At 49.8% G+C, this 13,678-nt stretch overlaps 1 protein-coding gene across 3 annotated transcripts; it reads right to left on the bottom strand.

Annotated features, from left to right (window-relative positions):
* Positions 1-4,292: 4,292 nt before the first annotated feature.
* Positions 4,293-12,275, bottom strand: spred2a (sprouty related EVH1 domain containing 2a). Of its 3 annotated transcripts, none has more exons than XM_085355306.1 (6): positions 12,241-12,275; positions 8,344-8,518; positions 6,763-6,931; positions 6,619-6,683; positions 5,089-5,253; positions 4,293-4,967 (listed from the first exon to the last, which is right to left on the bottom strand). In XM_085355306.1, the coding sequence occupies exons 1-6, from the start codon at positions 12,273-12,275 to the stop codon at positions 4,293-4,295; spliced, it is 1,284 nt and encodes a 427-aa protein (XP_085211432.1). The 3 variants fall into 3 exon arrangements, with proteins under 3 accessions (XP_085211432.1, XP_085211430.1, XP_085211429.1); XM_085355304.1 differs by having other exon boundaries at positions 5,098-5,253; positions 12,241-12,266; XM_085355303.1 differs by lacking the exon at positions 12,241-12,275 and adding an exon at positions 9,820-9,983.
* Between the last annotated feature and the right edge of the window lie 1,403 nt (positions 12,276-13,678).

Raw genomic sequence — 13,678 nt, 5'->3', positions numbered from 1 at the left:
CAAAGACCTTTAAACTCTGAGCTCTAAAGGCTTCTGTGGCACTCTCAGACCTCCGTACCTCAGCTCTGTCCTGTTCCTGGTCTTTATTACACTCTAGTTGAAGGTTTTGAATTTTGTGTCACTTCCTGTCTCTGATTATTTCAAACACAAAAAATGCAAAATCCATAAAAAGATGAAGACAGGACAACCAGGACCAGGTGATCCAGGTGAGCACTCAGCCTCCAGTGATGATCCTGAGCTGATAACCAATCACTGATCAGTCCTCGTATATCGTCGACTGGATGATTAGAAACGATCAGCTGTGATTTCAGAGATTTTAAAAAGTTCTGCCCACTCTGAGGGTCAGTCAGCTGGTGCAGGTGCAGCAGGAGGGGAGGAGTCAGAGAGCAGGTGGGGTTACCATGGTAACCGAGTTCCCTCAGCTGAGGACGAACAAACTTTTACACAAACCTGGCTTCTGTAAAGAAAAAACTAAAAGGATTTTTTGGATAAACTACAAATATTCTTGAATGTTCAGTCTTAGAGCTGTTGACACTTCTGCGGGGTTGGCAACAGTACAGACGTCCTGCACAGCAGCCTTTAAATAACCGTTACTCTGCCTCAGTTTGTTTATCCGCAGCTTTATGAACAAACATAATGTGACACGTACAGATTTCACAACAACTTCCACGTGAGCTTTAAATGAGCGTCCTTCCTTTAACTCTAAGCTCTCCTCTTCCTCTCCTGTCCTCTCTCATGTTTGTCCATCTCTGAGTGAACTTTGCTCTGTCTGGTCTCTCCCTGTGAAATAAGCAGCTGGACCTTTAGCTGCAACACACTGAGACAAAGTTTGTGATGTTTGTAGAAACGCCACATTTCAAATTACCTGCCACATGTTGCCTTTATGCTCGCTCCTCTTCTGCAGGGCTAGCTAGATGCTAAAGTACCCAACCCACAGACACCTGCAGAATCAGCTGAATATTATGGACACTGTCCGAGCCTTTCCAATGAAGCTCACGTGGATTTGGTCCATCCGAATATTTCAGGAACTTCAACCGTGTCTTCAGCTGAGCTCCGCTCCTGAGGAGCAGCCCAAGCTTCGCTAAAAGGAATTTGTAATTGATGTTTTTGTGTAAAACTGATGACCGAGGGGAGCTGAAGCATTTCAATATTCCTGCTAAAAGGAATTTTTACTGCACATCTCACGTGGTCAGGTGGGAAGTTTTTCATATTTCATAAAGGAAAGATGTTTGCACACACGGAAACTGTTCCCAGAGAAACCGTACGAAAGGATTTTCGGGGACTTCTTGACTGTAAGCGTTCATCTGCTCACAGCGTGCTCACGCACAGGCTGATGCTTTAGGCCACTCCCACAACCTGACAGACGCACAGACTGACCATCCGAGTGGTTTCCTTTCATTTCCAGATGACATTTGTGTTTATTCATCTCCTCAGCTCACTCACATAATAGAAACAATAAAAAAATAGAACTGAAAATGTACATCATACACCTGATACATAGATTTATATAGAATCTTTTTGTGTTTTTGTTTTTTTACATAGGTACAAATGTGAATTATATATAAAAAGACAAACTTATGAATTCACCTTATATTCTTTACACATGATTGAGGGAAACGTACATCAGGACAGGATGAAGAGGAGGCTTCAGGCACTTTCCTTTAACAAACAAAGACACTGCTTTCAGTTCACCTTCCTCGCCACAGACAGGAAAACACACGAGGGACACGTCAGCAGAGACGCAGGTCGGACAGACGGGCGATCCTGCTGAGCGGCGGCGGCGTGGGATCTTACAGGCTGATCGTATGTTTCACGTCACGGACGACAGCTACACGTCTTCTATAAAAATGAAGCTCATAATGAAATCGTTTATATTACAGGTCAGTTTTATAAAATAGACTTTTACTGTTTCACACCTGCTGTTCATATTTATTACTGGATAACGTCACAAGACTGTAATACTGCTCTCAGCCTACAGGTGGCACCGTTTAGATTCTGACGTCAGCCGTAAACTAAAAATAGAGTCCGCTGGACATCACCGGGTCATGATGTCAGCAGACAGTAAGAGCGTGTGGGAGGGGCCAACGTGACCCATGCACAGAGCCAACAAAGTGTCTTGGGGGACGGGAATTTTAAAAGTTTAAACAGGTCAGGGGATATGAAGGGTCGTCTTTGCACCGACATGTGACACCAGGATCATCTTCCAGCTGCATTAAAACATTATTCTGAGAGTTTTAATAGTCGAGAGCTTTTGGCCGTGAAGTGGAGAAACCGCATCGCTGCAGATGTTCTGAACAGTAGAGCGCCAGCGGATGATCTCCACGATTGGTTATTTGTTCAGATTGAAATCTCTTCTTCTGACATCGAGCGACACGTCCGCGTCACTAAACTTCAGACCAGCTGTTGTGTTCAGCGCAGTGTTCTCGTCTGCTGCTCGACGCAGAGCTTCCTGCGACCCGGGACCTTCAAGGATTCAACATTTTTACTTCGATGCATCTGGAAGGTTTTTTAAGCGAGCTGCCATCACCTGCAGCATGCAGCACGAACACCCCCACTGACAGTGCCTGGGGTGTCTGTGGGGGCGTTCCCGGACCACAGACTGCCCGCAGTGGTAGATGCACGCAGACCGCACCCGAGCGCATCGGATCCTAAATTTGCGATTAAAGGAAACTCTCAGGTGTGATCAGGACTGAGGAAGTGCTTCGCTCATCATCATTCTGTCTCTAGAAATGGTCATCATCACACTGGTCAGACCTGCTGGGTTACCTGCTCCAGTTAACCTGAAACCAGTTAAATACCCACTGTAAGGATCAGAAACCAGAGCTCCCAGCACAGTGAAACACATGTTTCACCATCAAACTGATCAAAGTCAGCCACTTGTACTGACGGCAGGAACGCTGCTCTACTCTGTTGGGCGATCGTGGCTCAAGAGTTGGGAGTTCGTCTTGTAATCAGAAGGTCGCCGGTTCGAGCCCCGGCTCGGACAGTCTCAGTCGTTGTGTCCTTGGGCAAGACACTTCACCCGTTGCCTACTGGTGTTGATGTGATGATGTGTGATGTGTGATGGCGCAATATGGCAGCCTGGCTTCTGTCAGTCTGCCCCAGGGCAGCTGTGGCTACAACTGTAGCTGCCTCCACCAGTGTGTGAATGGGTGGATGACTGGGTGTGTAAAGCGCTTTGGGGTCCCTAGAGGGGACTAGTAAAAGCGCTATACAAATACAGGCCATTTACCATTTGAAGCAGCTTCGGTAACAACCAATGAGAGTGAAGAACAGTGCTGATTGGCTGGCTGTGGACTAGGAAATACACTAGAGCAGGGTTGGGCAACCTCGGCCTCCGGGTCGTGTACGGCTGGCGAGACCAAAGCAATGAAATGTTTGTATTTTACATACGCACGAATAAATCGAACATACACGGCTGCGTATGTCCGAGTCAAAATCAGGTGACGTACGCCATCACAGGATCGCCGCAGATGATGAAGAGTCGTGGCAGCCGTCAAGAAAGCGAAGGTGGACGCTGCGTAGTCCAGGAAATGGACTAATGACGTTTTCTTTGAAGTGAAAGGCGAGCGAGCCGATGTCCAGCGCCATTGCAGCTCGAAACGTGACGAGCGGCGAGAACAAATGCGCTCTCGACTCAACATGAACGCTCTTCGTTGGAGTTTGAGAGCTCAACGAGCGGCTTTCACGCGATCACAGACGGACGGCGAGGATATGACGCGTGCACGTTTTGTAGTGAGTGCGTCGTCACGAAGCTGAAACCTCACGAGGCTTAGTAACACGGCAGCTGTAGACTTTTGTTGGTCTCTCTTTGGTTTGTGTTAACGGTATGACCCTCAGAGAACAGGGGCTCGACCTCTGACCCCTTAGCTTTGAGTTAGGGTTTGGTCAGCTCAGCATCAGGAGCACCGTGTTCGCTGATTCGCTGATTCACGTGATTTTTCTGGTGGCGAACAGAAAAAAAGCTTTTTTCGGCTAACAGCAGCGAGTGAAGCCGCTGACTTTGTGACGGGTGGTGCAGCGTGTGGGTGGCGCTAAAGCAACATTCATACAGACACACCCACACGTCCGGCCGCTTGGACACATGAGTGTAAAAATATAACGTCTGCGTAAACGTACTGATCATGTAAGACTCATACAGAAGCTTCTGCACGTCGAGATGCAGCTGGAGCTATGAAGACCGACAACGACGACAAAACGACAACAACGTAGAAATCACAGGGACCTCCAACGCCCCGCTTCCTGCTGCGAGTCCTAGCTGTCACTGTGGAAGGGGCGGGGCCTGCAACGCCTTAGCCCACAGCTTTGTGTTTCCCGCCGCAGCAGCGGCAGGCCACGCCGCAGCGGTAGCACGCCCTGAGGGGGGCGTAGCAGCACATGCAGGGAGCCAGCAGCGACAGGCCCACCAGCGCCGTCCAGCGCAGGCAGAAACGCTCGTCGGTGGTGTCGCAGGAGCACGGGTCTGAGTAATCCCCCTCTGGATCGGACATGCAGTGGTACAGAAGGCTGTCCGCGCACCACATGAAGGTCACGCGCCGGATGCACGTCTGAATGGGGTCGGGCGCCTCGTGGCAGCGGCCCCGCCCGTTGTCCTCTTGATCGAACATGTCCTGACAGTAAACGCAGCGCGAGCGCTCTGCGTCCTCCTTCCGCAGTTTGCCTTTGAGCTCCGGGGCTCGCGGCTGCACCGTCAGCACCGCCCTGTGGCCGCCGCCCATCTCCAGGCAGCTGGGTTTTCTGTCGCAGCTCAGAGGATACGGGTAGGCGTAGTCGCGTTTGGCCGGCTCGCTCTTGGTAAAGTGCACGCAAGTGTCCGGGTTGTGGAGCTGGGCGAGTTTGTCGCGTGAGGAGTTGGCGTGGCGGTAGTCCTCGTAGCCGGTGAGCCAGGTCCGCTCGCGGGGGTTGATGCGTACGACCTCCTCGTCCTCCAACTGGAAGCTGACGTGACGAGGAAACATATGCACCGCCTGCAGGAGGAGGTGGAGCGTGTTTAAAGGCAGCGTAGGATAAAGCGGTGTTTGTCTGTCACATCAGCAGCACAGTCGCTTTATCATTCTGACCAATTAGAAATGAGACTCTCGCTCTTACCGTACTCACCTGGTCCAGGAAGTAGTGCTCAGTGGGCCGATGCTGCTCATACAAATGTCCCAGGATGCAGTGGTGCCGGCGGGGTTCACAGAAGGTGGGCGGGGTGAGCGTGCGCATCGCTGGCTCTCTCTTCTGGGACGAGTTGGACGAGCTGTCGGTGGCAGTCTGGAGGAGAAAAGGAGAAAAGGTGTTTCCAGAGGAGGCGCTATGCAGCCTGATTAGCGAGGGAAAGTTTCCTGAATCACCATAGTAACTGTAGCATAGTAACACATCACCTGGACAGGAGCAGGTTAAGTTCAAAGGAGCACAGCGTTTTCATTCTTATCATTCTCGGCATGTCTTATATCTTCAGTTCAATTCAGATTTATTTATTTATATATATCATCAAATCACAGCATGAGTTAATGACTCAGTGCAGAGAGGTCTGTTAACACACGGAGAGAAGAAGAAACACCCAGTGCACCTGTTGCAGCATAACTAAGGGAGGATCCAGGGTCACCTGGTCCAGCCCTAACTATATGCTTTAGCAAAAAGGAAAGTTTGAAGCCTGATCTTGAAAGTAGAGATAGTAGAGATTCTGGATTTAACAGGAAGCCAAAACAGGAGAAATCTGCTCTCTCTTTCTAGTCCCTGTCAGGACTCTTGCTGCAGCATTTTGGATCAGCTGAAGGCTTTTCAGAGAGTTTTTAGGACGTCCTGATAATAATGAATTACAGTCGTCCAGCCTGGAAGTAATAAATGCATGAACTAGATTTTCATGTCCACTGCAGCATATACGTTCCATCCATCTGTAGGACAGGAAGCACTGTGACAGCTGGTGTTGGTCTACATGTCCACTGTCCTGCGAGCGCCTCCCAGTCGAGCTCTTTCCAAGAACTATTTTCCTTAAAAACACACCCATCCTCCGAACTGAAACGATCTGCAGCCACGCTCCTTCCTCTGAGGTCAGCGTTGTAAACCGGCTGCTCACTGACGGATTACTGAATCGTCTCCGGCATCCTGCAGAAACAATACGCCGCTTTCTTTAAAGATGGACAGACGGGACAGAAAGGTCAGGACCTGCAGAGAGTAACTGAAACCTCCGGGAATCAAAGCATGCACACCTCACACCTGTGTTACTGACAGAGCTCCAAGACTGGAAGCCCTCCTCGGTTTTGTTTATACCTGCATGAACTCGAGAGCTCGAGTCCACGGTGTCCACGCAGGTTTGCCTTTCAGCTCCTGGAGCAGGCAGGAGGGGTTTATGGGTGTTTGGCTGCTCTGAGCCTGGTTCTGCCGGAGCTTTCCTGTAAACGGGAGTTCTTCCTTCCCACCATCACCAGATTGCTTGTGCTGTATCTGTGACTAATCCAAACAGGATGGGGACATGTTCCTGGCCATAAACAGGAAACCCACCCCCTCCCGTCCATCACACTTTGCGAGGACATGCGTGTCCTCCCAGTCAGACAAAAATAAATATACCAGCTCCAGTGACTCCTCCACAGATCCTGCCACCATCACAGTGAAGGGCTGGAGGGTCACGTGACTCACCGTGAAGACGTCATCGTCGCCGAGCTCGGCCTCGTTCTGCAGCGTGGACGAGGACGTGGTCGACCCTGGAGTGAGACAGCAGAGAAGCTGATGAGCTACAACGTGAATGCAGATGGAGGCAGAGCTCAAGCTATCGCCACCTACCTTCGGTTAGGTCCTCCAAGGCCTTCCTCACGCCGCGATCAAAGGCGCGGGCATCGGCCGGGCTCTGGAAAGTCAGGCCACACTTCTTGTTGTCCACCTTCCAGTGGTGGAAAGTGGGCGTGGCCTTCGTGTAGACTAGATCTTTCTTTAAGAAGCACTCAAGAATCACCTGATGGTTTCAAAGACATCGGACAAAGAAGACAACAGCGTTATCGAGAAAGATGTCATGGCAGCAACGAGAAACACCGACAGCGTCAAAAGCGTCCTCTGACCTCAACGACTGAATCTAATAATGGAAAAAACTACTTTGGGTTCAAAGGAAAGGACCTCCACGTTCACAAATATTTTCTATCACTCCCTTAAACTGAAGCCAAACTCATCATCAAACCTTTGAGATACTGAAATCTTACAAAAGAACAATTTCTCCCATATTCCATAGTTCATCTCCCGAAAACCTTTCTGAAAATATGATGGAGGTGCAGCTGAGACGGTGGTCCGATTCCTTGGACCCGTTAGTCTGCTTGCATGTCAATCCCGCTTATTGGTTCTTGCACTTGTGCTACAATCAGCTGATTTCAGAGGAAAATAGGGGCGGTCTGCGTGGACGTGGACACTACTTTGATTTTTATTGGACTAAAGGACGAGATAATGAAGAAACAACCGCATTATGCTGCTAACACAAGCACCTGCACAGACAGCATGCTAGTGCTAAGCTAGCCGAGAGCCCAGAGTGATGTTAAAGCTGAACTTCAACAGTCTACCTGTTCATGTTTCTACAGTAGAATCACCATGACGACCGTGCTGGTTTCCATCTTTGCTTTGTGTTCATACCTAAACACTAAGAGAACGATCACGCGTGTCATTAGCAACTACCAACCTGTATATTTTATTTATTGTTTACTCTATTTAATATGTAAAATACACACACACACGTAGAAAAACATATTTAGTACACACATCCAGTAATGCATACACTCTTATATTGTACATATATTTATTACCATCCTTATATTTTGCTTGTTTTATGTTATTGTATTTTTTGCACACCTCTGTCGCTTGTGAAGCTCGCACACAAGAATTTCACTCGCATGTGCTGTACCGTGTAGCTGCACACGTGATGTGACAATAAAGGTGATTTGATTTAGCGCAGAGCAGCGTGTTGGTGTGTGGGGCTGTGACCTCATGTTGTTAAACTGTGATGATGACACAACGAGTTTCAGCACATTTTATGGAGAAATGCAGAAGTAATGAAGTAAAATACTGAGTTACTTTGAAGTACTCTGAGTAATTAATGACATTTCTTTGAGTAATGAGCCAACACTGAGGGAAATCCCTCCAACATGCACAAGCATGTGACCCACAGCAGAAAGTCTTTGATACGCTGCCGAGTCTCAAACAGGAGCCTGAGACATCTGCAGCGTGTCTCATATATCAGAGCGAAGCTGTGAATGCTCACGTTATATTATTAATAATAATAACAGAGTAAGCGGTATTTGTCTCCAGAGTCAGGGTCATGTGACGCCGTCCTCTGCAGGAGCTGAGTCCTGGTGCTGAGGGTGCGTGCCGAGGCTCGGGGCTCACCTGCTTGTCTTTAAGACGTTCTCCGTGGATCAGGAACGTGTTACGTCCCAGCAGCTCGGTCGGCAGCAGTCTGCACACGCCCACTCTGCTCAGGCAGCCGTCCTGCGCCAACCAGCCGCCGCTCGACTCGTCTCTGGTCATCACCACCGCTTTGACACGCACTATGTAACTATCACTGCAACAGAGAAACAGGAAGTCTGAGCTCTCCTCCTGTGAGGAGAGCCGCAGGTGGGAGATCACGTGACCAGACCGAGCACACTCATCAGGACCGCTGTCCAATCAGAATGCATAACACCGATAGCACGGTGAATGTGAGCGGTGTTGGACAGCCACAGATCAGACTCTTGCAGTCAGAGCAAATTCACGGAGGCGGGGCATGAAACCTGCCAGCGGCTAACCCCCCCCCAAAAAAAACCCCAAAAAGCTAAAACTGAACACAGGGGCGGGATTAAGACGAAGAAAATCGAGACTCTCTCTCCTGCTTGGCTTTCTCCTACATCCTGTTTCCACGGTCACCGTGTCCCATCCGTCTCCATTGACAACAGGCTGTTGAGATCTGCTGCTGCCGACACACACACACACACACACACACACACACACACACACACACACACACACACAGGTTTTCTCTGCTTTGTGATTCAGCCTGCCTGTCAAACTGATGGTGTGTGTGTGTGTGTGTGTGTGTGTGTGTGTGTGTGTGTGTGTGTTACTGCTGGCAAAGCAGTGATGACTCATGCTCTCACACACACACTGGATTTCGGTCCCTCACCGACTGATTCTCCATTTTCAGACACTTTCCCCGCTTGAAGGGACGGCGCCAGGGATGCACAACCTCATTCTGCACAGGACGTTAACCTGCAGCTGCTGTCACTGCTAACATCAACCACCGTGCAAGATGGGGTGAGGATGATCATGAGCAAGGTGGTGGGAGGAGCTTGTTAATGAAGACAGCGGGGACCACCGTCACCAAGACCACCGATCTGTCGTATCGGTGAAACAGAAACACAACTACGAGCCAAAGAACACGCAAATCAATTGATGATGTTTTTCTGGATGTTTGTTTGATGGTCTTCTTTCTCTCTCCATTAAAATGAAAGTGCCATAAAAACGAGTCTGTTTCTTACTTTGTAAGTGAACAAACTTACAAATTCAAACGCTGAGCAGCGCGACGAGGTGCCAAAGTCTTTGGCTCAGACTGTCAGGTCACAGCTGACTGAAGGCGTCAGCTCGCTGTTGGCTGGTTTGGAGCATCAGTTGATAAAAAAAACAGTCCCTCACTTTGGTGAAACGGGGAAGAATCTCAGAGCTAAACAGCAGGACTGAAGGTTTGAGCATGACACTATCACAGACAAGAGGACAGCACTCTATCGGAGGATCAATACATCAAGCTTTCCTGATAGCCTCGACTGATAGCGACCCACATCTGCACATCAAGCTGGCATCTACACCACCCAGAACCAGGAAGGTACACACCTTCGTGTCTTCTGTTTGCCGTCAAACACGTTTCCACTGACTGAGCCCAAAGTAGCCCAGATGAGACCCGAACGAGCTGACTGTCGTCCCTGAGAACGTCGCTGATCATCGAACATCAGGGTGCAATCAGGAAACGTCCTGTCAGAAGAAGGCTGTGTGGTCATGACCTCAGAGTAGGTCTCCAAGGAGACACGGCCCGTGCCAACATTTCAGAGCAAAGGCTGGAGAAAGGTCAAAGGTCATCATTAGTAACACACGAGTATTTTTATTTCACACCACTTTGCTGCCTGTCTGCACTCTTCACCTGTCTCAGGTAAACCACGGCCATCACAGGTGACCCCGCCCACCAGCCACACTTCCAGACCCACTACCAGCCTCGTCCTCTGGGCCACTCGGACTGTTAACAGAACCGCAGGCCGACATCTTCACTGAAGTAACAATAACACGCCTGACTGAGTGTGACGTGGTTAACTGTCAACAGGGGTTTTAATCTGAAAGTGCTCTGCCTGCACCTGCCCAACTTCCTGTTTTATGGACATGGTCAGAGCTGCCGTCCTCTCTTCATCATCATCATCACAGCTTTCCTTTCTAATGTTACCAAGTTATTAACAACTTTTTCAAACTCCATCTCGTCTACGTCACATGATGATGTTAGCAGGAGGAGACTCAACCCTCGCCGTGCGAGGCTAAATCACTGACGCTTGATTACTTGCTGTGGCTAGCTGTGTCTCCATACCAAGCTCGGCTACTACCTGATCAGGTGAAATAAGAGCAGCTTTCAGCAACAACAGCAGACTGCAGTAAAAGTAATAATTACACGTATTACTTGACAGGCGAGGAGCTTTGTGACCGCGCTGTCTGCGGTGAAAGATGCTTTACTTTTATATGTTTTTGTTTATGTCCATCTGACTTGCTTTCCAGCAAGTTCAGGTCCACCCCAGTGTCGGCTCCCAGTTGGCTTCCCTGATAAACCTCCCGAACATCCTCAGCACGATTCAAACCAAAGAGCCAAGCTGGGTTTGTCTCAGTTGGGTTCAAACAGCAGTGGTTTGTTTGTACTATGAAACACTGCAGATGGTTCTGGAGGGATTACAGGAAGTTACTACTCGCTCTAAACACCAAAAGAGACAGAGCCTGTTTGTTCCAGCAGAAACTCGTTCCCTCACTCTTCACCTTCCAGTCAGCTCCATCAGCTAGCATCAAACTGAAAGCTGCTATGTGGTTGGACGACTACCAAGATGAAGGATTTAGGAGCTTGTGAATGATCGAGGAGGCGTAATGAGCACAGACACAGTCAGAATACGAGCGCCGGACATCCTTCAGCCTTCTGTTTCATATTCAGTGTCTGACTGTTCTCCATCAGGTGGGTGGATGTGGCACCTGATTGGTCAAAGCCGTGAGCGTTATGCTGTTCTTTTGTCTCAGAGGAAAATGAGTGGCTCTCTTATTTTGAAAATCTGATTGTTACCCAGCTTGCTCCAGCTCTTTCCTCACCGGCTGGACGGACAGCAGGACACTGTTGTAGCAGAACTCAGTCCCAGCTAGCTTCTCGTTCCTGCTGGACTGCAGTCCAGGATCAGTTGTGGAGGGTCACTCTGGGTCTACCAGCTGCAGGAGACGCCGATGCCCGACAGCGGGGCCACAGACTGATTACAGGGTGAGTTTACTGCATTACAGCGAAGCAGCGCTTATCTTGCTGCCACGCTGTAATGCTTGCTTCATGGCACTGCGGTGGTGTCGGCCAACAGACAGTTTACAGTCCTCCAAAACCCCCAACAGCGTGTAGCTGGGCTGTGCGCAATGCGAATGTTGATTGGCTACAAGTGGCGGGGAAAGGAGGTAGAGAAGCACGAAAACCATGAAAAACAGCACGCCAAGCTCAGACCTGCAGACTCTGCAGCTCATTGGATGACGGGACACCGAGGTGGACACCGCCCCCACCTGGCAGCACAGCTGCTCGACCTGTAAGGATCAGCACAAAACTTGCGTTAAGGCAGTAAATGAATCACAGGGCTGTAAAAGGGACCAATCACATTTGGCTCCGCCCTCCAAAAGGTCAAAAGTCAGACCAATTGGAGCAGCAGAGTTGTGCTGCACCTGTGAGCACAAACCATTAGCTCGTGACGGTTTTATCAAATATGAGCCCCCCACCACACACAAACACCACCCTGATGTTGGGCACACTGTGGGTGGCTCACAGTGATCCTGTGTGTGTGTGCGCGCGCGTGTGTGTGAAATCAGCGAGCCTCGGAGTCACACTGAGCCACCCTGCGCCTGCCCAGATGAGGCTGAGCACGTGCAGCCTCTGAGGATGACTCATGTGATGATGGAGGAGCTGCTGAGCTCCTGCAGGAGGTTCACGTTCAGCTCCCTCTGAGGAGGAGGACGAAGATGAGCCCGTTTGTTCTCGTGGGTACTCACTCGTCCGGGCGCGTGTCCTCGCTCATGTTTCCCATTTCACCTCCGGTCATAAGGAGCTCCCACCGCGGCAGCGCGCGCGGTGCTCATGTTTCCTCAGCAGGAGCAGCGCCCGGTCCTCCCCCGCTCCCTCCGCGCCTCCTCGGCGTTAATCCCGGTGAGTGTTCCCCCCCAACACCTCCTCCTCCCAGTCCTCAATCAGTGGAGCTCATCCAGTCTCCTTCACCTCCTCCACCTCCGCCTTTTTTGCCTCCTCCGTCACCTCCTCCCCCACCGGAGCGGGCTGGAATGCGGTGACCGAAAATGGAGCGCTGGTGTCGGTGCGGATGGCCCCGGACGAGCCCCATCTCCTCATTTCTCCATGTTGGATTCAGTCAGACGGAGAGGAGCGGGAGGGGGCGGGGGAGGGGTGACGTCAGACCCGAAGGACTGCAGAGTCACGTGGCGTCACCGTATAATAATAATAATAATAATCGTTTAGATGTTTTATGTGTTTAACGGTCTGTTTCAGTTCTTTCCTTGTTTTAAATGCAGATATTTCATTTTAAAAGCTGAGTTACTCTTCAAAATAAGAGCCCCAGTCTGCTTCCAGCCTGTAGGCACATTAATAGAAGTCTGTGCTCCAGTCCCACCAGGTGGCCGAACTGTGCAACTGCAGCGTTGTGTGTGTTAATGAGGTTTAATCTGGAGCTGATTAATGAAGCAAGCGCTGAAGCGCCAAACCTGCAGTTCCTCTGACGTCCAGCAGAGGCAGCAGTGAGTCGGTCCTCATAGACTCCATGTTAAAACAAACATGTTTACAGCCTGATACTCAAACTGTTTCGTCTCTGTAAAACATTTCTACCTTCATAACACCTAAGGATGTTTTTACAACTCACCCGTTTCTATTATTAGGGGCGTGGCTTCTTTGACTCACAGGTGAATGGTGACACAGGCGGCTGTCTGCTGGCTTCACCTGAGCTGGACCGTGTTTGTGGTGTTGGAGCATTTTTAAAGACACCATGTGACCAATAACATGGCTGCTGTGAGGTTACTGTGCTAACAGAGCTTCCGGGGAGGCGGAGCTCCAGTTTGGGTACTCAGAGATTTGGGTGGATGAATCCACAGTTTTCACAGTTCCAGGAACATATTTCTGGGCTAACAGGCAGCTGTGTGATCTTTGCAGCACATTTCTGTTTTTAATAGCTCTAAAAATATAAATTCATTTAATAAAAGCAGCTCGATCATTGTAAAATAATAATGGATTGGATTTATATAGCGCTTTTCAAGGCACCCAAGGCGCTTTACAATGCCACTATTCATTCACTCTCACATTCACACACTGGTGGAGGCAGCTACAGTTGTAGCCACAGCTGCCCTGGGACAGACTGACAGAAGCGAGGCTGCCATATCGCGCCATCGGCCCCTCTGGCCAACACCAGTAGGCAAGTAGGGTAAAGTG

This window comes from Diplotaxodon limnothrissa, linkage group LG6, assembly GCF_057381915.1.
Source record: "Diplotaxodon limnothrissa isolate DT_005_m linkage group LG6, D_limnothrissa_male_GT1.1, whole genome shotgun sequence".
Taxonomy (NCBI): Eukaryota; Metazoa; Chordata; class Actinopteri; order Cichliformes; family Cichlidae; genus Diplotaxodon; species Diplotaxodon limnothrissa.
Note: the sequence above shows the minus strand (reverse complement) of the source record. Positions and strands in the feature narration are given on the sequence as shown.